This window comes from Pteronotus mesoamericanus, unplaced genomic scaffold, assembly GCF_021234165.1.
Source record: "Pteronotus mesoamericanus isolate MK-2021 breed Mesoamerican mustached bat unplaced genomic scaffold, CSHL_Meso_final scaffold_1066, whole genome shotgun sequence".
In the NCBI taxonomy this organism is placed as follows: Eukaryota; Metazoa; Chordata; class Mammalia; order Chiroptera; family Mormoopidae; genus Pteronotus; species Pteronotus mesoamericanus.
In genome coordinates, this window is record NW_026555299.1 from 1,162,740 (window position 1) to 1,188,689 (window position 25,950).

At 38.4% G+C, this 25,950-nt stretch overlaps 1 protein-coding gene across 2 annotated transcripts in view; it reads right to left on the reverse strand.

Moving 5' to 3' along the window:
* The window catches only part of CSTPP1 (centriolar satellite-associated tubulin polyglutamylase complex regulator 1), a 150,739-nt gene that overhangs the window by 66,373 nt on the left and 58,416 nt on the right, over positions 1 to 25,950 (reverse strand). For both annotated transcript variants that reach the window (XM_054587057.1, XM_054587056.1), the window contains exon 3: positions 24,818 to 24,948. In XM_054587057.1, the coding sequence (XP_054443032.1) occupies positions 24,818 to 24,948 (131 nt within the window). The remainder of the gene's footprint in view (positions 1 to 24,817; positions 24,949 to 25,950) is intronic.

Genomic DNA, 25,950 nt, shown 5'->3' on the forward strand with positions numbered 1-25,950 from the left:
TCAGCCTGTGTAATTGTCTCTCTCCCCCACCTTTGATTAGCTTGCTGTCAATGCTCTTATGAAAAGAATGGATTAGGGGGAAAAAAGATTGGCTAAGAACATAGTCCAGAATTATACTTCTAGAGACTTCCCCCAGCATGACATGAACCCATTAATTAGCACATTTTGATATGATTGTTTAACCAGTTTTACATCATTCAGCCTATATTCATTCTGCTCATTCACAAGGATATCATGGAGATGTTGCCAAGGTCTTGTTGAAATCTAAAGAAACTAAACAAATATAAGTATAGCTATATCTAATACAGCTCTCTCTCAATTTAACAGTCCAGTAATCCCTTCAAAGGGGAAATAAGTTTGCATTGACTATTTCACTTCCTCCTCCTTCAGTATTATTGCCATTACCATCATTCACCATTATAACTTCCTTTACATTATCACTGATTTCAATAAATAAATAAGTGTATTACATGCATTATTTGATTTAATCCTCAGGACTACTCTGTGAAGTAGTTCTTTTATTATTTCTATTTTACCATTAAGGAAATTTGGCTTATAGAGATTAAATAACTTGCTCAATGTCACTTTATTCAAAAGTGAAAGAACTGGCGTTGGAATCAGGCCTTCTTTACCCTCCAAGCTAAGGCTCTCCTCTCCGCTCCTCTTCCTCTCCCCCTCCTCTCCCCTTCCCTCCCCTCCCCCTCTCCTCTCCAACTCCACCCACCTCTTCTTCAATAAACTGACAGCCTTACAGTGATTAAAACTTCCTTTCCTGAATATTTACACAATGTATTCTTTTCAATAAGTAGATGAAGACTATAACCCAAGATGAATGTCAAGGTCACCACCAGCCTTCAGTCTGCTGAAATGACCTTCGGAATATTAGTTTTTTGACTCCAGTGCTCTGAAACTCCCTGCCCCATGCTATGCACACCTTCTTAAAGGCTACCTGCAGAGGCTCAGCCTGCTCCTCTACTACGAGGCTCCAGTACCTCGAACGTACATTAGGGCCAGGAGCTTGAGCTCATTTAAAGCAGCTAGGTATTTTCTTACAATGTCAGCTGTTTGATTTCATTCCCTGGAACCCATGTTTATTTTATCTTTTACAGTCCAAGGAGCATCCTCTTTGACTCAGAAGACTAAGGCAAAATAGGAGATGAATGTTCTGTTTTCCTTCTTTCATTTATTAATACTATACCATCCATCTAGGCCTCATTGTTCTTTTTTTTTTTAATCCTCACCAGGGATATGTTTTTAAAAAAAAATTATTTGAGAGAGAGAGGAAGAGGGGAAGGAGAGGGAGAGAAACATCAATGTGAGAGAGGAACACTGATCAGTTGCTTCCTGTATGTGCCCTAACAGGGGATGGAACCCACACCTAGATATGTGCCCTGATGGGAGGATCAAACCCACATTTCGATGTACAGGACAATGCTCCGACACACTAGGCCTTTCGTCTCTCAGAAGGAGGAAATATGAAATAGGAATTCTAGATATAATTATGAAAACAATTTTACTGTCATGGGAGGCCTCATTGTTCTTTTTGCTCCAATGTAATATTTTAAAACGGAAGACTTTTTAGATTGTCTTCAGAATTTTACCACAATTCTCAGTGTCCCCAGTCTTTTATTTTCCCTTTAATACAATTCAGTAAATATTCATTTATATATACTTTGAATCAGGTACTTGACTAGATGCTAGGAACACAGGGGTAAGCAAAACAGATAAATGCTCTCATAGAGTTTACAGTTTAATGAGGAAGACAGAAGGCAGGTAGTAAGTGTTTTGTGTTGGCTATTATTGGTACAATTATTATAGTGTTATAATAGATCCTAGTACCTGGTGGAGCGAATATCCCATTGTTTCTTTTCTTTCTCAGAATATTCCTGGTTATTCTAAGTGTAGGTTGTTTCAACAATATAAGCAAACAAAGAAAATGAAATCCTGTTGGTATTTTTTACTGAGATCGGGCTAATTATAGACTAAATTAGGGAGCACTGAGAGCTTTATGATTTTTAAGTCTTCCTTTCTAAGAACATAGTATGTCTTTCCATATGCCTAAGTCTCCTTTTGGGTTCTTGAATAGTGTTATAAAGTTTTCTTTATATAGTTCTTGCAAATTCTTGTTCCTAGGTATTTTATCTTCTTTTGCTATTAAAAAAAGGACTTTTCATCTTGCCTGAATATATAAAGGCTATTGCTTTTTTAAATAAATTACTGGTTTTAGTGTATTTGACCAACCACTTTGTTGAATTTTCATAATGTTTATAATATATTGCAGTTTGATTATCTAGGGCTTTTCACGTGAGTGATCATATTGCCTGAAAATAATGTAATTTTCCTTCTCCTTTAAAATTTTTATGTCTGTTATTACTTTCTCCTTCCTACCAACATTGATTTATATCTTCAGGAAAATATAAATAATGATAGCAAACAGTAAACAGTGAAATTGTTTTCATAATTATATCTAGAATTCCTATCTCATATTTCCTCCTTCTGAGAGACGAAAATAACATAAAGATAAACCAAAGATTTAAAACCTAAAAAGAATTTCATATATATATGAATATATGAGATATGTGAAAAATATACATGAGAAAAACTATGTTAAAAATCCCCAGGTTATGCAAATACGATTTCAGCATAATCTTTATTCTGTAAAAACAACAATGTATAAAAAAAAATTAGACCAAGAGGCCTCAGAAGAAACTAAATTTGCTGATACCTAGATTTGGACTTCCAGCCTCCAGACTGGAAAAATAAATTTCTGTTGTTTAAGCCAAAAACAAAACAAAACTAGAAATAATAAGCAAGTATATTAATGGTGAGTGCTGTCAGTAGTGGGTTTATAAGTAATTATTTTCCTGCTTCATTTTACTTGTCTGTACTACGACATTTCTATCATAAGTTTCTTTTATGGTCAGAAAAACATAAACAGGAAAGAATTAATCAAGTATACAACTTTTTTGGCTGAATGCGACTTGCAGCTTATGTCTTGATGTTTAAAACCCCTATCACCACGCTCTCCTGACTCAGGCCAGTTTTGTGATCTGGACCAAGAACGCTGTATCTATTTCTCCCATCTGGCTAGGTAGACCTCAGTGTAATCCCACGATGATGTCACTTCTCTTTTCTGCTCTTCTTTTATCTGAATCCAGATGTTCTCTAACTTGCTCCCACCCTCTGATTTGTGTCTATCCGTGCAGCTATAGATCTTTTGATACCAAACCGCTTTGCTTCTCTAAGTCTCTTAAGTATAGTTTTTTCATTGTCCATGACTCTGCCCACAAGACCTCTGAATGACCCACAGATGGAAGTATCTCACAAGCAAACCTGCTCTTTGCTTCTCCTGAGCATTAACTCTCTCGGGCAAGCGCTTTTTTCTAAAAGTTTTGAATCCTGGGATATCTCCTGAGACACTCCGGGGAAACCCCCTCTAGCCAAGATGATGACTAATACAATTTTTGGAGACACAGCGTTCTTTGAATTAGCCCAGAAACCATATGAATTGGCTTTATTACAAATTTATACTGTCTAACCTCAACTGGACATTCACGGCTACTGGCTAAGCCTTTTAGTCGTCTCCTTCTAACTTTGCATTACATTCCTTAGAGCAGCTGCCCCGGACATTTTCCATTCTCGAGTTTCCAAACTAACCCTTTGCCCCAACTCTCAACTCCAGGCAGACAAACCATTTTATTGAGAAGATTGACTCCATCTGATTTTTTAATCCTTCAATTTCCTTCCTCTATGCCTTAATACTTGTCTGTATCTTCACTTATCCTCACCTCTTCCATTCCTCTCTCAGAGAAAGAGGTCTTTCTCTCCTCTCACCGGGATCACTCTCTCCATCTGTGCTCCCGAGTCCGTGCTGCCTCAGTGTCTCTGGGACCGCGCTCTAGCAGTTACCAGCCTTACACTTGCATCTTCAATCTTGTCTTGTCCATTAACTCCTTGCTATCTATCTGCACATGTTTAAGTGGTAACTTAATCTAAAAAGCCTTTCACAGACTATTTGCTAAACCTACTTTTCTCCCCCTTTGGTTTTCAAAGCCAAATTTCTTAGAATAGTGTGCTATATTCATTATTTCCTCTTTCTCACCCTCCCCCCCCGCCCTATTCATTCAATCAGTGGCCCCTTCACTGTTGCTTCCATCACTCAATTAAACCTGTTCTCTTGGAAGTGACAAATGATCTTCCAATAACCATATATTCAAACCACCTTTTCTCAGTTCTCCACCTGTGGCAACTGATACTATTACCCATCCTTTCTTTAAAATTCTCCTTTGGCTTCTGTAATATCATATTATGCTATTTCTCTTCCTCTTCCTACCTTTTAATTGTTTCTTCCCTGATTCGTCTTCCTTTTCTTCTCTTTAAGTATAAGCAGTCTCCAAAGTTCTGCCCTTATCCCTCTCTCTCACTACACTTTCATTCCTCAGTGATCTCATCCATTCACATGATTTAACTACTGTCTATATTTCCATTTCCAACCTCTACATCAGTCTCAAATCCCTGCTGGATAAGTTCATTTGAGAGGTTTACTGCAAGCTCAGTTGACTCCAAACCAAACTATACTAGCAACTCTTTCAACCAGCTCCGCTTAACAAACTCACTGAGTCTTCTGTTTTTCACCTTGCACTTTCAATAAGATGTTTATGCTGATATTTCTTGATTTTTAAATTTTAGACATTATCTTTAGATTCTTAGTCAAAGGTGAAAAATGATCTTTTTCACCACTCACACACATTTCCCATGCCCCATGTTTCCAATATAGATACAATACCAACTTTAGCTTAAAATATTCAGTACTTTGATTTTTATGACTATGTAAATATTATTTACAGCCAAGCCACAAGGTATATTATTACATTTTCTTTCTTATACAATCTTTCATTTTTCTTGGGATAATTATCTCTTGATTTGCTTTAGTTTCCAAGCATTCTTCAACTGAAGTATTAATCTCTGTCTCCAATTGCACATAATTTAACACAACAGTTCAATCAAGAATAATGTTCTTGATCTGCAAGAGTTCTCTTTTAATTCTCTTGCAGGCACTCTTCCTGGAGCTGACTGTCCTGCAGCTCCACCTGAACCGGCTGCCTCTGAGCGCTCCTGCACTGCGGGCGGTCCTGGGACTGTTCTTTGTTATCATCATAAGAATTCGTTTACCTCCTTCCTGGGTTAGGTCCCTTGTTTCTATATCCCATGATTTAATCTTCTTAGATTCATTCCCATTTCTTGATGAAACACATCATCTAGTAGTTCATGAGAAAAGCTATATTTCATGAGAAAATATAAGCTCTTGCCCATTTAAAAATTTATATTCTACTCTCGCAGTGGATTGATAGTCTGGTTTGGTACAGAATTCTAGGTTGGAAATAATTTCCCCTTAGAATTCTGAAAACATCGCTCTATTGTATTTAGCTTCTACTGTGGCTGTTGAGAAGGCTTATGGCCTTCTAGTTCTGTTCTCTCTTTCTGGAAGTTCAATTTTTTGAGGTTATACTCCTGGACTGGGCCTCTAATTTTCTTCTCTTCTACTTGTTTCTCTTTTCTGGGCAATTTCCCAACTTCACTTTTGAATTTTTATTGAATTTTTTATTTTTGTTCTTTTATTTTTAATATCCAAAAATTCTTTCTTGTTCTTTTAAAACAATTTTTCCCTTTTATGTTTATTGATTTTACAGAGAGAAGAAGGGGGAGGAGAGAGAGAAAGGCAGACAATGATGTAAAAAAAGAAAAATTGATTGATTGCCTCCCATCTGCACCCCTACAACCTAGGTATGTGCCCTGGCCAGGGATCGAACCTGCAGACTTTTGGTGCACCAGACAAAGCTCCAACCAACTGAGCCACACTGGCCAGGGCCCTTCTTCTTCTTCTTTTTTTTTATAAGACTAGTGTTACTTAATACCTTCTTTAATATCTTCTCTCTTTCCCCGAAGACATAATGATATGATAGCTTTCTTAAAATTTTCTTCTGCTCCTTGCATTGTCACTGCTTCTTCTGAGCTCCCCAAGCCTCCATCCTGTTAGTTTACTCTTGGCTCTGTTAGAGACTCCCCGCAAATGTCTGGGGATCCTTGAATATGTCCATCGTATTTAGAGTGAGACTACTAAAAAGCTGGTTATCCGAATGAAGCTTACTGACATTGAGTTTGACTGCAGAACGGATAGGTCAAGATCTGGTTATTTCACTGTAGAACTCCTAAATGTCAAAATTTTTCTGGGGCTACTTCTGTTTCTCCAGAAAATATTCCAGACGTGCCTGGAAGGTATCCATGTGGCTTTTGGCAGCCAGCAGTCTGAGAGGTAAGCAAGGGGAGGGAATGGCAGGAGGTGTCAACGTTCAGCACATAGACGTTGGCTTAATCTCGTTTTCACGGAGCCCATCTCACCTCCGCTCTGCGCCTGGTGTTCTTGAGTCAAGAGTTCATCCCGTTTAGTTCCTCCAATCTTCTCCTGAATGGAGAAGAGCACTGACCTCGATGCTTGATGTGGGGGAAAGGATATGGGAATTTATCTGCTCTTTATAAAGACTTTCAACAAACTCTCCTGTTTCATCTCTCCTGTCACCCTTGATTTCAGAGTACCTGACACCTCCAATCTTGAACCCTCTAGACTTCTGCGGCACAACCAGATACCTCTCTCTCTCGTAAGTACAGCAACAGTCATCTGCTTTCCCTGCTAAATCGGTTCCTCCTTATACATCTGCTGTCCATCTTCTAAAATTTGGTTGACACCTATCATTTTTCATCTCTTGTTCTCTTCGTCCTTTTAGCTTTATATCCTTTCCCCCTTCATTATAATTTTAGTGTGTTCTATAACGAGAGCAAGCAAACACACATATCTGACCTGACATTTTCTTTTTTTTTTTTTTAAAGATTTTATTTATTTATTTTCAGAGGGAAAGGAAGGGAGAGAGGGAGAGAAATATCAATGTGTGGTTGTCCCTTGTATGCCCCATCCTGGCGACCGGGCCTGCAACCCAGGCCTGTACCCTGACTGGGAATCAAACCAACGACCCTCTGGTTCACAGGCTGGTGCTCAATCCACTGAGCCAAACCAGCCAGGGATGACCTGACACTTTTTACCAGTGGTCTGTAACTGTTTATTCACATGTCCATTTTCTATTCAACTAGACTATGTATGAGCACCTTAAAAGTAGAACTATGTCCTCTTTATCCTTTTAGTTCTAGCAACTAAAACAATACCTGGCACAGAGGACTACTCAACAAATATTGCTGAATGAGTGCAAAGATGAATGAATGAGTTCTTTGAATACCTTTCATCACCTAGCACAGTGCTTTGCACACTGAAAGCACTTAATAAAGAAATGAGTTCAAAAAGGAAAGCTTTATGATTGACACTGATCTTTAAAATTTCAGGTAGATGGTTCTCAGCAAGACTTATTTGCATGATAAGTATAGTTCACATGGCCACAGTATTTAGGGTATATACTGCAAATTTAATGTAGTCATGTTAACCAAGCAAATACTGGAAGTGAATCCTGACTCCCTGGCTTTGAAAGTCTCAATTTAAAATGCCTTGGTTTTGGCTTCTATCTTTTGTGCCCCGATTTTTATTTTCTAATAGAAGAAGAAAGGTGTGGGAGTATATTAATTACAAATTAGAAGACTGCACAAAAAGCCATTGGCTGAGTTAAGCACAAGTTTACGGACAGACATTACAGGATTACACAGCACATGTACGGAAGCCTTCCCTCCTCTAATACGCTAAAATAACGAAACGTTCACAGCACTCATAGTTTTTATGTCACTTTAGGGTTATATAGAATAATTATATATATTTTTTTCTAGAATCTTTTAAAAATGCTCAAGTATACGATAATATAGTTTGCAATATATCACAATAAAGATATGGAATAAACCTGGCAATAAAGCAAATTTCTCCACCACAAATCATGTTTGCTTATTACTCTAGATAAGCGGGTTTCCTTGCTGTCTGTTCAAACACCACTATTATTATTTTCATTTCAGTGCTCAAGCTGCCTAAAACATCCTCTTCCTTCCTCCTAGTGAAACTCTGCCCATCTTTCAAGGTCCAGCCCAAATCTCTTCTCCTCAATGAAAGCTCCCCTGCGACGGCGCCTCTTCCCGGCGGCCTGCAGCTCTTCTCTGAGTGACAGGCCCTGACACCCGGTGCAACTCTGCACTAGCCCACCCTCTAGCTGTCTTCCCAACTAGATGTGGCCAGGCCACAGCCTCCTTTTCCATAACTCATAGCTTTGATTTCCACACTGGGCACAGAGCTGATGGTCAGATGACATGTTTTCTTACAAGATAAAAATAGCCTTATTTTTTATTATGATTATAAAAATGTTACATGGTCATTATTTTAAAACTCAAACCATACAGAAAAGTGTGAAGAAAAAAGTTCAATCCCAGCACTGAGAGAAAACCGCTAAAAACATTTTGGTAAACCTCTCTTCAAATATATTTGTATGCATATAAACCCATACAGATATAAAAATATATAATTTTATATAAATGGTATACCGTATCATGCTGACTGCAACTTGAGACGATACAGATTTTTTAAGTGTCTGCCTAGGATTTTATCTCTTCATTGCTTCCTGAAATTATTTTAAAAGTAAATATGTGTTTCTAAGGAATTACTGGCCAATTTGCATGACAAATAAGGTTTTGAACACTGAAATTACTTATTTTTCAGTCTACCAATAATTCTTCTGTCATCTGAACTACTGTGATTATAACACAGTTAAATTCATTCACTTGTTCATATTTTAAAACATACTGGCCACCTGGTAAGCATTTTCATGGACTACTCATTAATCTTTGTATGTTTCGTTACATATCTTTCCTTAAGTTTTAATCAGTGAGCACAGTCTTGCGTTCCTCCTGTGAGTGTCACAGGTGGTGATAAATGCGCTCTGGTATCAGTTCCATCTCATTTGTTCAGCCCCTTAGCACTAAAATACTTTTAAATGGTAATGGTGATGGCTGAGCATACTTTGTATAATTTGCTCATGTAAAATCCATCAATCTTGGGTTTTTGAGAAATAATTTAAAGTTCTAAAGGTCCTTTTTGGTGCCATGCATCTAGAAAAACAGCTTGCTAACCACAATGTTCCTTCTCATCACTCTCCAGGCCAGATGAGAATTTCCAGAACTGTTTTTTAAATCAAGGCAAGAGGGAAAGAACAGGGTAGGGAACCCTTGGCTGCAACAACTGGCTTCAAAGAATTCAGTGCTGGGAACAGCAGCCAACTGGGTGCGACTGGCTGCACCCTTGCACCGAAGCCAGAGAGCAAAGATGAAGGGCAAAGACATTAAGAAGATTCTTGAAGTGACTTCCCAGGAGGAATCTTAGACCTGCCACACCCAGTCCCTTCATCTTGGTAAATAACTCAGCAAAACTGCAAATGGAGTTAGCTGAGTCCTTGTAAGAACCTCTCCCACGGAGCGGGGGATTTCTTCCTATTGCTGCTACATGCAACTTCCCAAACCCACGCTTGCCTGCAGGGGAAGTGTATGCTCTGCCCAAGTCATGGCATGTTTATCAGAAGATGAACAAACAAACAGCAAATAACTCTTGGAGGGTTTTCCCTATTTCCTGGCAGCAGAAGGAGAGCAGCTGTTGTATGGTTAAACTGGGAATTTGGCCTTTTTAATATTGTTTTTAAAGTTTGTGGTAGAAACTGTACTTTCTGTCTATATCTCATTGTTAAACTGAAATTTCAACTGCTCCTTCCAAGACAGGCTGAATTATTGGAAACGGACTATAAATAAGCATAGCCCATCCAGCAGGCATTTACTAACTTATTTACCCAGCATTTACTGAGCACCTACCACAAGCAAAGGCACTGAATGGAGATTCAGAGACAAAATACGCTGTCTCAGCCTTCAAGGGAGCTAACAATGATACTTATAACCATGGCAAAAGCAGTGGGCATTGACTGAGCCAAAATTAACGTTTTAAGTTTAAAAAAAATTGTATTGCAGTATAACGTAAGCATTAAACATAAGTATAACATAACATAACATTCCTACCGAATGCTTTAGTCTGTTATTTCATTTAGTTCTTACAACGTTGAAGTAGTATATGATCCATATTACAGATGAGAAAAGTAAGGTCTAGAAAAAGTAACTTGACTATGGCCACATAGCTATAGCCAATAAACAGGCCACTTGAACCCAGGGCCACTTAACTCTTAAGTCTTTCTCTTTAGAGCTTCCCATGAAGCTTGATAGTACAAAGTTACAATCTAGATAGGGAAGTAGCAAAGACATAAAAATTGATTCATTCGTAACCCCATGCACTATCTTAGTAAAGAGGGTATCTGTTTGCCAGTAACTAAATACAAGATATGATGAAGTATGTATGGTAAGACAGCTCACTTTTGAATGGAGGTAAGGGAGAGCAAGGAAAGATGGAAGTGGGAATCACAAGGACTTCTAGAAGATGTATTACTTGAGCTGGGTCTACTTGAGGATGAGCAGGAATGTAACAGACATTCGAGAATGTTCTACACAGATAGAAAAGCATAAAAAATGGTGTGCAAGGGGAAAAACTTAGGTAGGGTTAGGGGGAAAGTGAGTATGTGGTGAATGTAGGCTAAGACTAGGAGAGCGGGGGTTGGAAAAGCCGGGGTTAGATCAGGAGTGGCCTAAAATGTAAGGTAATGGAATTCATACGTCATTAGTAGGTGATACAGAACCACTGATGTTATAAGTAGGGGTGACAAGCCCAGGCCTGTGCTTCACAGAATTACATTTATAAAAGGCCTTGCAGTAGTTCTCAAGCTTAAATGTGTATTGGAATCATCTGCAGAACTTTTAAAATTCATGGGCTCCACAAAAAGTTGCAGAGCAACAGGAACTCTCACAAACTCAGTGAAATGTGGGAAATGGTGCAATCATTTTGGAAATCTGGGAATATGTGCTAAAACTGAACATATACATTCTCAACAATTCCACTACTAAATATGAGGGGGACTCCCCCTAAAAACCGGAATTCCCTTCTGGAGGGCTGCCCCTTGTAGTACAGGCTTCCTCCGATAGGTGAGTGTTCTAGGAACCTATCTGTATCAGCGTACTAGCTGGTGTTATTGTGAGAGGGTGCATTTGGCTTCAGTGAATTTTTTTTTTGACTCTTTCAGCGCCTTTGCTCATTTCACGATGGGTGATTAACGAGTGCACCTGCCCACACCACACTGTGTGTTCAGCAGTTCTTGACCAAAAATGGCATGAGCCCCATGCTCCGCTCTCCCTACTCACCGATCTCACCTCAAGTGACATTTTTTTTGTTTCTCCAGATGAAAAAAAGTCCTCAAAGGGAAATGTTTTGCCTGTGCGCAAGAAGTGAAATAAAAAATGGCAGGAGCACTAAAAGGCATCAAAATTGATGAGTTAAAACCTGTTTTGAGCAGTGGTAAAAAATGTCTCAATAGGTGTACTACATCAAATGGAGAGTACTTTGAAGGTGACTGAAGTTTAAACATGTAAGAGTAAGTACACAATTTTTTATAAATAAATTCCTGATATTTTTTGGCTCCCCTCTCGTACATACCAAGAGACCTATAAGAGTATGTTTATAGTGACATTTGTACTAGTCCAAAACTGAAAACAACCCAAATGCCACCTACTGCAGAATGGATGGATAAACTGTGGTTTATACATAAAATGGAATTCTGTACAATAAAAAAGAACAAACTGTAGCTAAACCCAGCAACAAGCCAGAAATATAATGTTGAGCAAAAGAAGCTAGCACTTGCTGGGTGTGGGTTAGTTGGTTGAAGCGTCTTCCCACAAACCGAAAGGTTGCAGGTTTGATTCCCAGTCAGAGCACATACCTAGGTTGTGGGTTTGGTCCCTGGACAAGTACATACAGGAGGCAACAGATTGATGTTTCTCTCACATCAGTTTGTTTGTTTGTTTGTTTCTTTCTTTTCTCTCTCTCCCCTACTCCCCAGCCCCTTTACTCCATCTCTGGATATGTCATTAGGTGAGCATTTTTTTAAAAAAGAAGAAAAAGCTAGACACCAAAGAGTTCATGCTCTTTGGTTATAGCTACATGAAGTTCAAAATCAGGCATATCTACTTTATGGTGATAAAAGTTAGACTAGAGGAGAGAAATGAGCAGGAGGGGCCTGGGAAAGGTCTCCAGGGTGCTAGTAATGTTCTCTGCTTTTATCTGAATGGACATTACATGAGTATGTTTACTTTGTAAAAATCCATTGAGCTGTACATTTATTATTTTGCATATTTCTCTACTTATGTTATACTGCAATACAATTTTTTTTAAACTTAAAACATTAAAAAAGTCTGTAGGCCCTAGCCCCCAAAATTCCGACTGAATAGTCTGATTAATTGGCCTGGACATTAGTATTTAAAAGCTCCCAAAGTGAACTTGATATGCAACCAGGGTTGAAAACCACTAATGTAGAGCAAGGATTGGAGCAAAGAAAAAAGTTAAGTTAGTCAATGTTTCCCACATTTGAGCTATAATAAGAATCACCTGAAATGCTTGTTAAAAAATAAATTTCCAGGCCCCTCCCCTGCTGACTCTGATTCAGCAGGTTGGAGATGGGATCAAGAAATCTGTCATTTTGACAACCTCTCCAGTGTGTTTAATTAGAGTTCTAAATTAGGGTCAGGTGGTGGCAGTGGGAATGACGAGCAGGTTATGCCAAGCAAAATAAAACTGGAAAAGATTAAATTTTCAACACTACTTATGCTTGCTTTTATATCCTTCCAGCTTAAAACCCACCAAAACAACCAAATTAGAGTATGGTTTATTTAATTGACATCTTTAACCTAAGGTGGTTTTATTTTGATTCATGGTGTGTAAACTTTAATTTAGTCATTTACTTTCTTTTCTAACAGAACCAGAAGAGCAAGGGATTTCTGAAGCCTAAGAGATACCATTCTATTTTCTGGTAAGTCTACTTTAGAGAATAGGTTTAGCGACGTCTGGATGAAGAAGGGGCCATATACTAAACCTGCCAAGCTCAGGGGAGGCCAGGATGGCGGGCCCTACAAACTCAGAGACTGAATGTAACCACTGAGGATGATCTGAAAATACCAATTTCTAACTAAAAGTGAGTCCTAGCAGTTAGTCACATCCTCGGCCAGTAGCTTCCTTGACAAAGGCCAAGCATTACTTTAAGTGAGCCTGTCTGTGTCTTTTTGGATCTAAGATGACAGACCTATGGAATGTCAGAGTGATCTTCTTTTCCAGACCCCGCACGGCACACCCACCGCTCCAGAGGGCCAGACCACAGAGCCCCTCGTTGGTCCCTTGTCCCCCGAATACTACCTCTATGTGCTGTACGTGTTAATTATAAACTCTCCTCTACACATCAATTTCAAAGAAGTGTCTCACTGTCCTATTTTTTATCTAATCCCAGAGGTTTCCCCATTTTGCTTTCTTCTGCCTCTTAATTTACCACTAAGGCATTGCAAGTAACCTTCCGTCTCCTCCATTGATTCTAATGTGTAAAATAAGCTACAAAACTACCATTCGCCGGGGTGCTTTCTCAATCCATTGAGATTTTGCTTCACAGTAATCGTTGTCAGTTTGGCTCAAATAAATTCATAAAAATTCTCCACAGATTTGGATGTTTCTTACGTCGACCCATGTCATGGTCAAGTCTCACTTCGGCCTAACTTTAAAAAAAACCCTTGGTTGTATTTCCAAAGAATTTTCAAATTCTGCTTATGTTCTTCAAAGCATAGAATAGTCAGTAAATCAAGTACTATACTCCCCTCAGTAATAAGAATCATGATTTTTAAATTTTAATAAAAGATGGAATAACTATTTTTAATCTTGAAGACAGGTAAAATGGAACTTAAAATTAAAGAACTTGCAGCTGTCTTTCCTCCATCTGTAAAGCAATGAAAGAAGATATAAAATCACAGACAATACATATTCTTCTGCCTTAACTACACTGATTACATTTTAGAACTAGGGAATTATACATTGATCTCAGAGACTAAATGACATAAAATATATTTGTGTTCATTCAGAATCAGGGCAAGAGCACTTGACTGAGAGCCAGAAGACCTGAACTAGCAACTAGCTGGCAGACCTAGGGCCTCAGTTTTATACAGTATCTTAAGGGGTGAGAGTTGATGTGCATCGGTAGTTTTCAAACCAGAAGCCTAGAATTTTTCAGAGGCGTTTGTAAGGCTATACAAATGTTTGATTTTAATACTTTTCTTATTAAGAACATACCTTTAGTTAAAATCTCTAAGAAAACACACACTAAATATGTTACATAGTAAATTTTAATATGTTGATACCATCAATCTGTGTTCTCAGATTAACTCATTGTGGGGTTTCTCCTTCTCCACAAATACATACTTGTATATTTGAACTGTTAAATGTGTCACCCAGTAGGAAGTTTTTTATCTTCTCTGTTTTTTTCCTCTTCTTTTTAGCCCAGGACTACAGGGTGGGGCAAGAGTAGGCGTAGAGTTGTTAGTACGCAAAACACAGAGTTAACAAAGCTGTTGTAATAATCACAACCTGCATGTCTTTTTCCACACGAACGACTGTAAACCTACTTTTGCCCCACCCAATATACTGGCATATAGGCTGAGGTTACATAAAATGTTTAAATGGTACTGGGTGAGAGTACAGGTGTTATCAAATTCTCCTGTTATTTGTTTCTATATGTGGTTACGGAACCAAACAAAGTAGATTTGTTACTTTATAAAATGCTTGATAATTATAAAATAGAAGCCTTTAAGTATTAAGATACTAACAAATAAAGTGGTAAAAATGTAGTTGTTTTTGTACTGGGACTAGAAAAGCAATGTACTGAAAAATTCGTCCTGGCTGGTGTGGCTCGGTGGATTGAGTGCTGGCCTGAGAACTGAAAGGTTGCCAGTTCAATTCCCAGTCAGGGCACATGCCTACCTAGGCTGCTGGCCAGGTCCCTGGTTAGGGGTGTGCCCCTAAGAGGCAACTGATCTGTGTATCTTTGGCACATTGCTATTTCTCTCCCTCTCTCCCTCCCTTCACCTCTCTCTCTGAGTAGTAGATCATATAAAAAACAAGGGCTGCCCTGGCTGGTGTGGCTCGGTTGGAGAAGAAACTGAAATGTTGTGGGTTTGATTCCCAGTCAGGGCACATGACTAGGTTGCGGGTTTGGTCCCTGGTTGGGGTGTTTAAAAGGTAAGTCTTTGAAACAAGGGGTGCCGGGAAAACCGGATATCCACATGCAACAGAAGGCAGCTGGGCACTTACCTCACACCTTATACAAAAATTAACTCAAAGTGGATCAAAGACCTAAACTTAAGAGCTAAGGTTATAAAACTCCAAAAAAAAAAATCTAATATCTTCATGATGTTGGATTTGGCAATGATTTCATAGCTATAACACCAAAAGCAGAGTGAAGAAAAGAAAAATAGATAAATTAGACTTCATCAAAATTAAGACCTTCTGTGCTCAAAGGATACTCTCAGGAAAACGAGAAGACAAACTACAGAATAAGAGAAAATATTTGCAAATCTTATATCTAATAAGGGATTTATATCCAGAATATATTAAGAACTACAACTTGGACAACAAAAAATAAACAAAGCAATTAAAAATGGGCTAAGGACTTACACATTTCTCCAAAGAAGATATATAAATGGCCAACAAGCACATGAAAAAATGTTCAATATCATTAATTAGTTATTAGGGAAATGCAAATCAAAACCACAATGAGATATTACTTTACACCCATTTGGATGCCTACAACCAAAACAGTAGGAAATAGTCAAGAGTTGGTGAGAACTGGGAGAAACTGGAAATCTAGTGAATTGCTGGTAAAAATGTAAAATAGTGTAGCCACTGTAGAAAACACCATGGTGATTTCTTAAAAAATTAAACGTAGATTTATCACATGAGCCAGCAATTCCACTCCTAAGAATATACCCAAGAATCAAAGCCAGGGACTCAGACCGTAACTCGTACATTTATGTTCATAGCAGTGTTATTCACAATGGCCAAAAGGTAGAAACAGCCCAAGTGTCCAGCGACAGATGAATAGATAAACAAAATACAATATATATACACAATGGAATATTATTCAGCCATAGAAAGGAATGGAATTCAGATATATGCTACAACAGCTCTGGAACATCATGCTTAGTGAAATAAATCAGACACAAAACTACAAATATTGTATGATTTCACTTAGAGACAGAAAGAAAAATAGGGTTATCAGGGGATGGAGGAGGGAGAAACGGGGCTTTATTTTTTAATGAGTAAAAGGTTTCAGTTTGGGAAGAAAGAAGGCAGATGGAAGGTGGTAATGGCTGCACAACAATGTAAATGTAGTCCATGCCACAGAACTGTACACTTAAAAATGGTTAAAATGGTCAATTTTATGTTACTGATATTTTACCACCAAAAAAAAAAAAAGGATTTCTCAATTTAAAAGTGGTTAGGAAGGTCAATTTTATGTTGTGTATATTTTATCACAATAGAGAAAAACGCATATGTATTAAATTAAATTTTAAAAAACCTGAGACTTAGTTTTGAGATGAGATGACTTCTGAGGTCCCTTCTAATTCAAAAAAAATTTTGAGACATCATGATAACAAGGAGAAACGAGAAAGAGAATCTTATTGAGGAATAAGCTTCTGACTCCTTGTTCTTCTGAATTAACAGTGTAACTCTACCTTTCTTTCAAGTGATTATAAATGGACCAAGAAGTTCTAGCGATGGTAGCAAACCCAAATGCCTGCAGAGGCCGGGCAGGAAACATAAGCAGGGGAGGCAAGGCAGCTGGGGATGGTGGTGAATCTGAGGCCACACACCCAGTCTGAGGGGAGCAGCTGCACCGCTGCCCTGGCGAACCGTCTCCCTCTTGGAATGTGGGCACGGTATTGGATTTTCCATTCTGTAAGTGAACTTGAATTGAGATTTTTATGTTAAATGTTGGCATCTAATTTTTTAAAAATTATTTTTAACACTACAAACCAGAGAAAACATAACTGCAGTCCAAGGCACATGCAATCAGCTGACCACTAGCATGTGATCTCTTTCATAGCATAACGGCTGGATCCAGAATACAAAAGAAGGAAAAGAGGTACCATTAGTCAGATCCTCACCAATGTTTAACGTTAGCACACAGATCAGGATCTAAATCTTTCTAATTCTTGTTTGTAAGCACTTGTGGGTACTAAATATTTCAATTAGGTGTCATTTAATATAGCATAGCTTTTAATGGGCTAGTTTTTAGTGGGGCACGTTGGACATGATGTTAAAATATGCAAGTGTTTTCCACATAGGAAGTGGCTGATAACTGGTAGCTATTATTATTTTAAATCAATGCTCTTATACAATTTGAAAAGTTAGTATAAAGCATATTTTCAAAATCAACCCTACCCTCTAAAACAAGAGATGATAATATAATCCATTCAATAATTTGCCCTCTGTATAGTGATTGGAAAATTGTGAGCCTTCATATTAAATGTCAAAAAAAATCACTTATGTATCTTAGGTGCTAGGAATACAGTTAGTGGCCTAACCAACAAGGTTCTTGCCCTCATAATGTTTTTAATTTAATAAGGGAAATGAACATTAAGTAAAGAGTCATCCAAAAAATATGTAGTCAGAAACTATACTAAATGATTTGACTAAAAATTACAGGGTGATGTAAAAAAGAATAATGAAAGGTATATTCACATGAGAAAAGGCCTCACAGAGAAGGCTCCTTTAAGGAGCTGACCTTTAAACTAAGACCTAAAAGGATAAAGAGAGGTTAGCAACCTAAGAGTATTTTGTGTGGAGCATGAGGAGGGTTGGGTGGGAAAGGAGGTGGTGACAACGCATTCCAGGAATGCTTGTGTGACATGTGTGACAGCCCCAAATAGCCAAAATAGGAAAAAGGAAAAATTAAATAGAGGGAGGGGTTAAAGTCATTGAAGGTAGTGAGGTGAACGCTTTGAGGGGACATCAAATGTCAATGTTCTCCTTGGAGAAAAGATTTTGATGAAGGAAGTAAAAATAAAAAAAAATAAAAAATAAAAGAAAGAAGGAAAATTAGGAACCAAGGAGAAATAAGTGAAACGGGAGCTAGGAAACAGGAATCTGAGACTGACAAAGTTGCTTGTCGGCCCCCCCGGGTTTCTGGGGGAAATGAGGTGCGGGGAGGCACTGGCGGAGCAGGGGACGGCGACTGGCCAGGGGAAACCAGAGGGGCGAAGAGACTACATGGCAGGATTCACGTTTGTTTGTTTAAAAAATTACAAAAGCTACAAATATTCTTTAATATTTCAAACCAGACAGCCACCCCACCCCTGAAGTAAATACAGCTAATCCTCACAGAATGGTTTTTAGTGGTGAGGATGAGGATTAGTGACAAGCAAAATCAAGTAGAATTTTGAGGTAATTATACAGAGAAATCAGACCAAACCTTTTTTTCAGCCTCAATTGTCTGTAATTTTCCTTGCGATCACTTCACCCACTATAACGTTCAATATTTAGGAAAAAGTTAACAATTCTTACCATATGATCATTCAGACCCACTGCAATTCCCTGATTCCTAGAATGTGAGATCCTTTTTTAAAAGCAGGAATTTTATTCAAATCTCAGATTAGACCACAACTCAGTGAGAGCAGGAATGTCTGTCACTTCAACTCACTACTGCATCACCAACAACTGACAGACTGATGTTTGTCAAATGAGTGATTATAACCGTACTGTGAAGAAAAAACAACAGTGAATTCAGAGTAAAACATAAAAAGTGGGGAAAGAAAAAAGGAAAGGGAAAATTAACAGCATGGATGAAATTGGTGATACTTTAGATTCCAGTGCTCAGTCTTGCCTGACTCTTCTCGCCCACACCTCACACCCAATCCATCCACAAGTCCTGTCAAACCAGCTCCTTAAATAGGTCTGTGTTTCCATGCCAATTGCTGTTCTATTGTAATTGACTCGTAACTGCTTTTTGTCTTCAGTCTTACTACCTGCCTTCCATTCTATCTTCCATACTTTGTGAAAATACTGCACAAATTCATAAGGTTGTACCGATTTCCTTCGTATGTGCTAAGAACCACCACAATGAATTTCTTAATGTTTCCTAAAGGAACCATGTTGTTTCCTGTCATCATACTTTTAAAAATCTTGTTTTTTTCTCTCGAAAAGGTACTCTTTATTTGCTTAACAGCTTTCTCTACAAGATCCATCCTAACTGCCTTTGCTCTTTTATAGCCCTCCCCAGCTTCTGCAGGAAAAACTACTTCCTCCCATGTACTGTTACTGAATGTTATACATGACTCTAATCATCACTTATACTCTATGGAAACTATTTCTAGACTGCTCTGTTTCTTCTTCTGAAAAGTGAGCTCCTTGAGGGCAAGTGTTGCCATTTACGCAATCATATTTTAAGCATCTCATATACTATCTGATTGAGAACACATTAAAAAACAATACTCTCCCTAGCCAGCTTTCTGGCTTCTCTGGTTCGGCTTTTTCACTTATTACATGTGGGACCTAGAACAAGTTATCAAACTTCTAGATCTCAATTTCATTTTCTATACAAAAATATATAATAAAAATATCTACTTACCACATAGGATTGTTAAGAAATATGAGATAATCTACATAGGAAGCACTTAATAAATGTTAATTGCTATTATTACTATTATTTCATTTCTGATATTATATTTTTTATGTTTAGAGATTCCACTTGGATCTTTTTAATATCTCCCATTTATCTATTAATTAGATTCATTACACATTTGATCATATTAATAGGACTTAAAAAAAACTGTTTAAAGGTCCTTTTTAGTCAATTTGATCATCTCTGTCATTTCTGTCTCTGTGTTTCTACTGATTGACTTTTTTCCTCCTAGTTATGGGTCATATTTCCTGCCCCTTTTAATGTCTGGCCATTTATTTCTTATTTTTAAAAAGATTTTACTTATTTATTTTTAGATAGAGGGAAAGGGAAGGAGAAAGAGAGAGAGAGAAACATTGGTTAGTTGCCTCTCACATGTGCCCCAACTGGGGACTGGGCCTGCAACACAGTCACGTATCCTGACCGAGAATCGAACCAGTGGCCTTTCTCTGCGTGGGAGGACACCCAATCACCTCAGCCACACCCATCAGGGCCTGTCTGACAATTTTTAATTGGATACCTGACTTCGTGAATTTTATGTTGTTGAATGCTGGATTTCACTGAATTCCTTTAAGGACTATTAATTTTGTTTAGGTATATAGTTAAGTTACGTGCATATCAGTTGAAGCCTTTTTTGCTTTTAAGCCGCTCACAATTCTATCCAATGCCAATGTTCTGTGTATTTTGAGGTTTCTCAACTCTGACTGGTAGAAGTGTGAACTATTCCTAGCCCTGTGTATAGTGCAGGAATTGTTTGGTCTACTGTTTTCTGGTGGTTCTTTCTCCAGTCTACATATGTGCAGAGTTTATAGCCAAAGGCTCCAATATCGACTTGCAGCTCTCCAGAACTTACTGAGCTACTTCCCCCTCTCTGGTACTCTGCACTGTAAATTCTGGCTACCTTGCTTTCCCATAACCCCAATCTCTGTCCCTTCACCTCCACTCCTCAATAGTCAAAGACTCCTGGACTCTTTGACCACCATCTTTCCTGTACTGTCTCTTGGCAACTCCCTCTCAGGGACCACAGTCCCATTTCAGACACTGGGCATTGTCTGATTTTCTGGTTATTTATGGCAGGATAATTCCCTTAGTAGGCACTTCTTCATGGGCAGAAGAGGAAGTACCTATCATTATTTTATTAAATGAAGAGAGAGAGAGGGAGAGAGAGAGAGAGAGAGAATTTCATTCATTGGTAAAAACACAAAGCTCAAAATTAAATTCTAATAAACTGTGAAAATAAACTATGGATGAAAGTTCTTTAGAGCCAATATCCCTAAACAGAAGTGAAGATTTACTTTAAGGGAATTCCAATCTTTGCCAGACTTGGAAAATTCAGATTAATCTTTCTATATTGAAAGAAATACCACAGTGAGAAGCTAAATTTTAAAGGCTTTTTGTGTTTGAGTAGATCTTTTTGTTTCCAAGAGTCTAAAGTTGCCTAGTAGCAGGAGGTTCACTATAGTCTTCCTGAGGTTATTTGAAATTCAGACATAGGAAAATACGCATCATTCAATACTCAAATACGTAGAAATGACATTGTATCCCCGTACTTGCTAAAAACTTGAAAAAACTGTTTCTGGAGGAACCAAGTCCTTAGTTTTCTACAAGAGGCTTCATTTTTAGATGTATTCGGCTGGAACTCTGCTCTTCTTTGCTACCTCCCAGAAGAGTTATTTCCTCTGGATAATGCTATCATGTGTGCATGGAACTCTAAGAAGTTGTCTGCAGGAGAATACTATAATAGGAGTTCCACTGAGTAGGAGCCTGGTACCTGGAATTCTAATTGAAAAAATGGGGCTTAATACTTCCTTTTGCAATCTTGCCTCTGAATGCTTTTTGCTTGTTTTGGATTAAAATTGGGGACTGGCACATTCTGGGACTGAAAAATATTCTAAAGTTTCTTGGAATAAACTGAGAATGTATTGAAACTATTTAAAGATTTCAGTATCATCTAGACACAATTGTTGCATGTGGTCTTTAAGAAACCAGAAACCGTCTGTTTAAGAACCAGAGCAAAAGATATCCAGGATAAAATCTAGGTCTTGTATAAAAACAGGGAGAACCTGGAGGTGCTCCCTCTCAGCAGCTGGATAAATCAATCACTGGCAGCTGCTATAAGAAAGATAAAGAAACCCACATCTGCTGAGAGTCCAAATGCTATATGGATCCCCTGTGATAGTAAATAAATTCTTGAAGAGGCCCCAGTTCTAAATTAGGAAGAGAATTAAGGACATTTAAAGACTGTTTTCCATAGTTGTCTATCTCCATGTGCTATTTCACAGAAACCAGCTCTATGTGCACCATTCTTCAATATAGTGAATATTCAATACATATTTGCTGACTGATTAAAGGGCTGGAAAAGGATCAGGAAATAGTACAGACTTCACCTATACATTCACAGCTCCCAGTTTTATTTATGTAGAGATCAATGGGTTAGCTTTTCTGAGGTGGTTCACTTAAACTTGGCTCTCACTGATTTTTGCCCACTAGCACATATGTAAAGGAGGCGACGCTATTCTCAGCATATTCAGTATTTCTTGTCCAATAGTGTAATTAAGATGGATGACCTCTAGAGTTCATGTTACAGAAAACTATGTGTGATTGGACTTGTAGAAATAGCACATTAGCAAATTAGTAAATATGAGTTCTAGTTCCAACTTTGTTACTAATCCACTGTGCAATTATACAAGTTAGACAATTTCATTGTTTATAAAATGGGCACAATAATACCTACCTTACCTATTTCTTAGGATAATGGCAATGGTCTAGTAAGATACTAGGCAGAAGGAGTTTTAGAAAAACAGTTTCAGTAGTGATATGTAAAGTAGCAGTAACATCCATCAGAGCATGATGGGGTGGGGGTTCTTACAAATTTAACAAAAGCAGGGAGTGTTGTGTGTTCGCTTAATCTGACCCCAGTGCCTGACACACGGTTAAGTCTACCAGAAATATTTGTTGAGTGAGTGAGGAAATAGTTTAGGCCTTCTTCTAAGTTACAATCACTAAACAAACTGTTTTAAAGGTATTCAGTACGAATTTGGAATATCACAATATGAATGTGGGAATATACACACCCTTAAAATCAGATGCAAACAAAGATTTTGATGTAGAGATTTTAAATCTGGAAATTTTGGAGCAATTTAATCAATTTTAATATTCTGAATGTAAAAATCTAATTCCATGTTTAAAAAGTTCTCAGTGGGTACCTTTTGCCTTTCATCTCACCCAGATCTTTAAAGTGTCAATAAAGCCATTTTTTTAATGCTCACCTGAGGATATGTTTTTGAAAAAAATTTATCTTAAAGAGAGAAGGGGGTGAGAAAGAGGGGGAGAGAGAGAGACAAAGAAAACACTGATACGAGAGATAAATATCAATTGGTTTCCTCCCACATGCTCCCAACCAGGGATCAAACCCGCAACCCTTTGGTGTACAGGACAATGCTACAACCAACCGAGCAACCTGGCCAGGGCAATAAAGACATTTTTAATCAGTGTTTTTCTTAATATCTTCCTTAGAATATAACCAGAATATGCCATACCAACAGTATGCAAATATAAAAATGTGCATTTCCCAGTGCTTGTAGCTCCTCTCAAGGATGTATAACGTGAAATGAAAAACTTTAGTCAACTTTATTCTACTTCTTGAAATCTACATGTCTAAAACCAGTCCCATATTTCCTGCTGCTTACTTACTGGAGCTTTCTAACTGTGTCCCAAAGAAATACCAACTTTTCCAAAACTTATATTGTCTTATTCACATTAACCAAAAGGTAGAAATGACCCAAGTGTCCATCAATAGATGAACGAATGAAGAAAATATATATATATACAATGGAGTGCTCTTCACCCTTAAGAAGGAGGAAAATTCTGGCACTTGCCACCACATGCATGAACTGTGAAGACATAACAAAATGAAATAAGTCACAATAATTCACAGAAGGATAAATATAACATGATTCCACTAATATGAGACACCTAGAGTAGTCCAATGCATTGAGACAGAAGAGTGAAACAGTGGTTGCTAGGAGCTGGGGGAAGGGGAGAATGGAGTTAGTGCTCAATGGGGACAGAGTTTCAGTCTGAGAAAACGAGAGGTTCTGGAGATGCACGGTGGGGATGGTTTCAGAGCTCTGTGAGTGCACTTAATGCAACAGAACTGCACACTTACCTGGAAATTCATCAACGGCCTTCGTGCTCACCTTACATGCCAAAACCAAATTACCAAGTCCTGCGGATTCTATCTGAAAGTACCCACTCCGTCTCTATGGATGCTGCCTTAGTTTTGGCTCTTGTTACCTCTCACTTCAACTAATCCGAGTCCGCTAACTATGCTCACCCTGTAAACCATTTCCATGCTGCCTCTAGAATGCTCTTTCTAGAACTCAGATATCATCACACCATGTGTCAGTCTAAAATCCCTCGTATAGTACCTACAGAAGATACTTCTTTTTTTAGTGGCAAAAAAAAGTGGTCTTTTGGTACCTGACTCTTTCCTTTATTCCATTACAGACTCTTCTCTCCCCACCTCCTTCACAAACCCTAGTCATTCTGATCTTCTCGGTTTCCTAAATATTCCAGATTCTTTCGTGCTTCACCACCTCACACGCTCTACCTAGAATGCCCTTCTCTCCTTTACCCACGTGACCAACTCCTACTCTTCCTTCCCAACTTAGATCAAACAGCCAGTTCTCAGGAGAGTCTTCTCTAATCCACTCTCTCCCCCTTTTCTAACGATAGTATCCCCATCCCACCCCTGTACTCAGGGAGTTTCCTTCTTTGCATTCACATCATTTCTTGAACTTACTGTGTGGTGTTTTAATACTTGCCAAGAGTGAAGGCTCTGGAGCCAGACTGCCTGGGTAGGAATCTGGCCCCAGCATTTACTGTTTAACCTTGCCAAGGTACTTAACCCCTCTGATCCTCACTTTCATTAGTTACAGTATCTACCACAGAGGGATGTTGTGAAGAGTAGGTGAATTACTACAGGTAAAGTGCTCAGAGCTTCGCCTGGCTCTGAACACACTCATTAGTGATGGTGATATGATGGTAGTAGTACTGGAAGTAGTATCTCTGACATAAGACAGACAGCTCCTCAAAAGTAAGGTGTGTCTAGAGCCTTGAATAGCATGTATTCAAACAATATTTATAGGAACAGAAGAAAAATAGAAGCTTGGAAGGAAGGAAAGAAGGAGAATTGTGGAAAGACTTACCGCCATTCTTGCCCACAGTTCGGAAGCACCTCCAGAAGGCCCGTAAGAATGATGCCCTGTTGTGAGGGGTGGCTTGGATGAAGCTGAACTCCCGAAAGAGAATGTGAGTTCCCTGACATACGCTGTTAAAACTGCAAAAAGAAAAATCAGGAAGTCATTAGATAGGTAGTTACGGAAGGCTGAAATCAAAATGAAAAATCCAGACCAGAGAGAACCACTGCCAAAAACAGGAAGTATATTTTTTGTCCAGCAAAACTCTGAACTATAGCCCTGGCCAGGTAGCTCAGTTGGTTAGAGCATCAGTCCCAATATGGCAAGGTTGCGGGTTCAGTCCTGGTCAGGACACATACAAGAATCAACCAATGAATGCACAAATGGGTGGAGCAGCAAACTGATGTTGCGATCTCTTTCTCTCTCTCCCTCTTCCTCCCTCTCTTTCTAAAATCAATCAATAAAAAAATTAAAAAAACAAAACAAAACAGGAAAGACTCTGAACTATAGATTAGACTAAGTCTTTCCGGAAGGAAGTCTCTTCACATAACCATATCCCTCTTAAAACTGTTGGAGTCCAATTCCTCTGCATGCTTCCTCCCCACCCCAATATGTATACACTAAGGACATATTAATCAGTCACTAGAGCATCCTATATAGAGAGAAATCTTTCAGTCTTTAACTGGATGACATTGGCACTCATATCTTTTTGGAGAATACTCTTCTCCCTACATTTTTTGGAATTACATTTCCTTCAAAATATTCTTTCTGTACTCTGACCTATATCAGCTGCCATAAGTCAACATAGCTTATGGGACATAGCTAGCTTGTCTGTTCCAGTTTATGGGTGGTGTTGCATACTTCTCTGACAATAACCTCAGAGGAAAATCCATGTGCCAAAGGATATAAAAGGTTCCAAACAGAACACTAAAAGCAAATAAGGAGAACAAGGGTAGAAAGTGGCCTCTGAATGAAAGTATGAAGCAAAGCCCTAGGGCCCAAGTGAGTCATTGTTTAAGCTGGGCTGGGGAAGGGGAAAAAATATACTCCATTGCCTTTGGGTTCTTCTGCCAAAGAAGTAAAGACTGTAGAGCTTGGCGTAATCTAAAAATGGAAAGTCCACCAAAGAATAGGCAATTGTC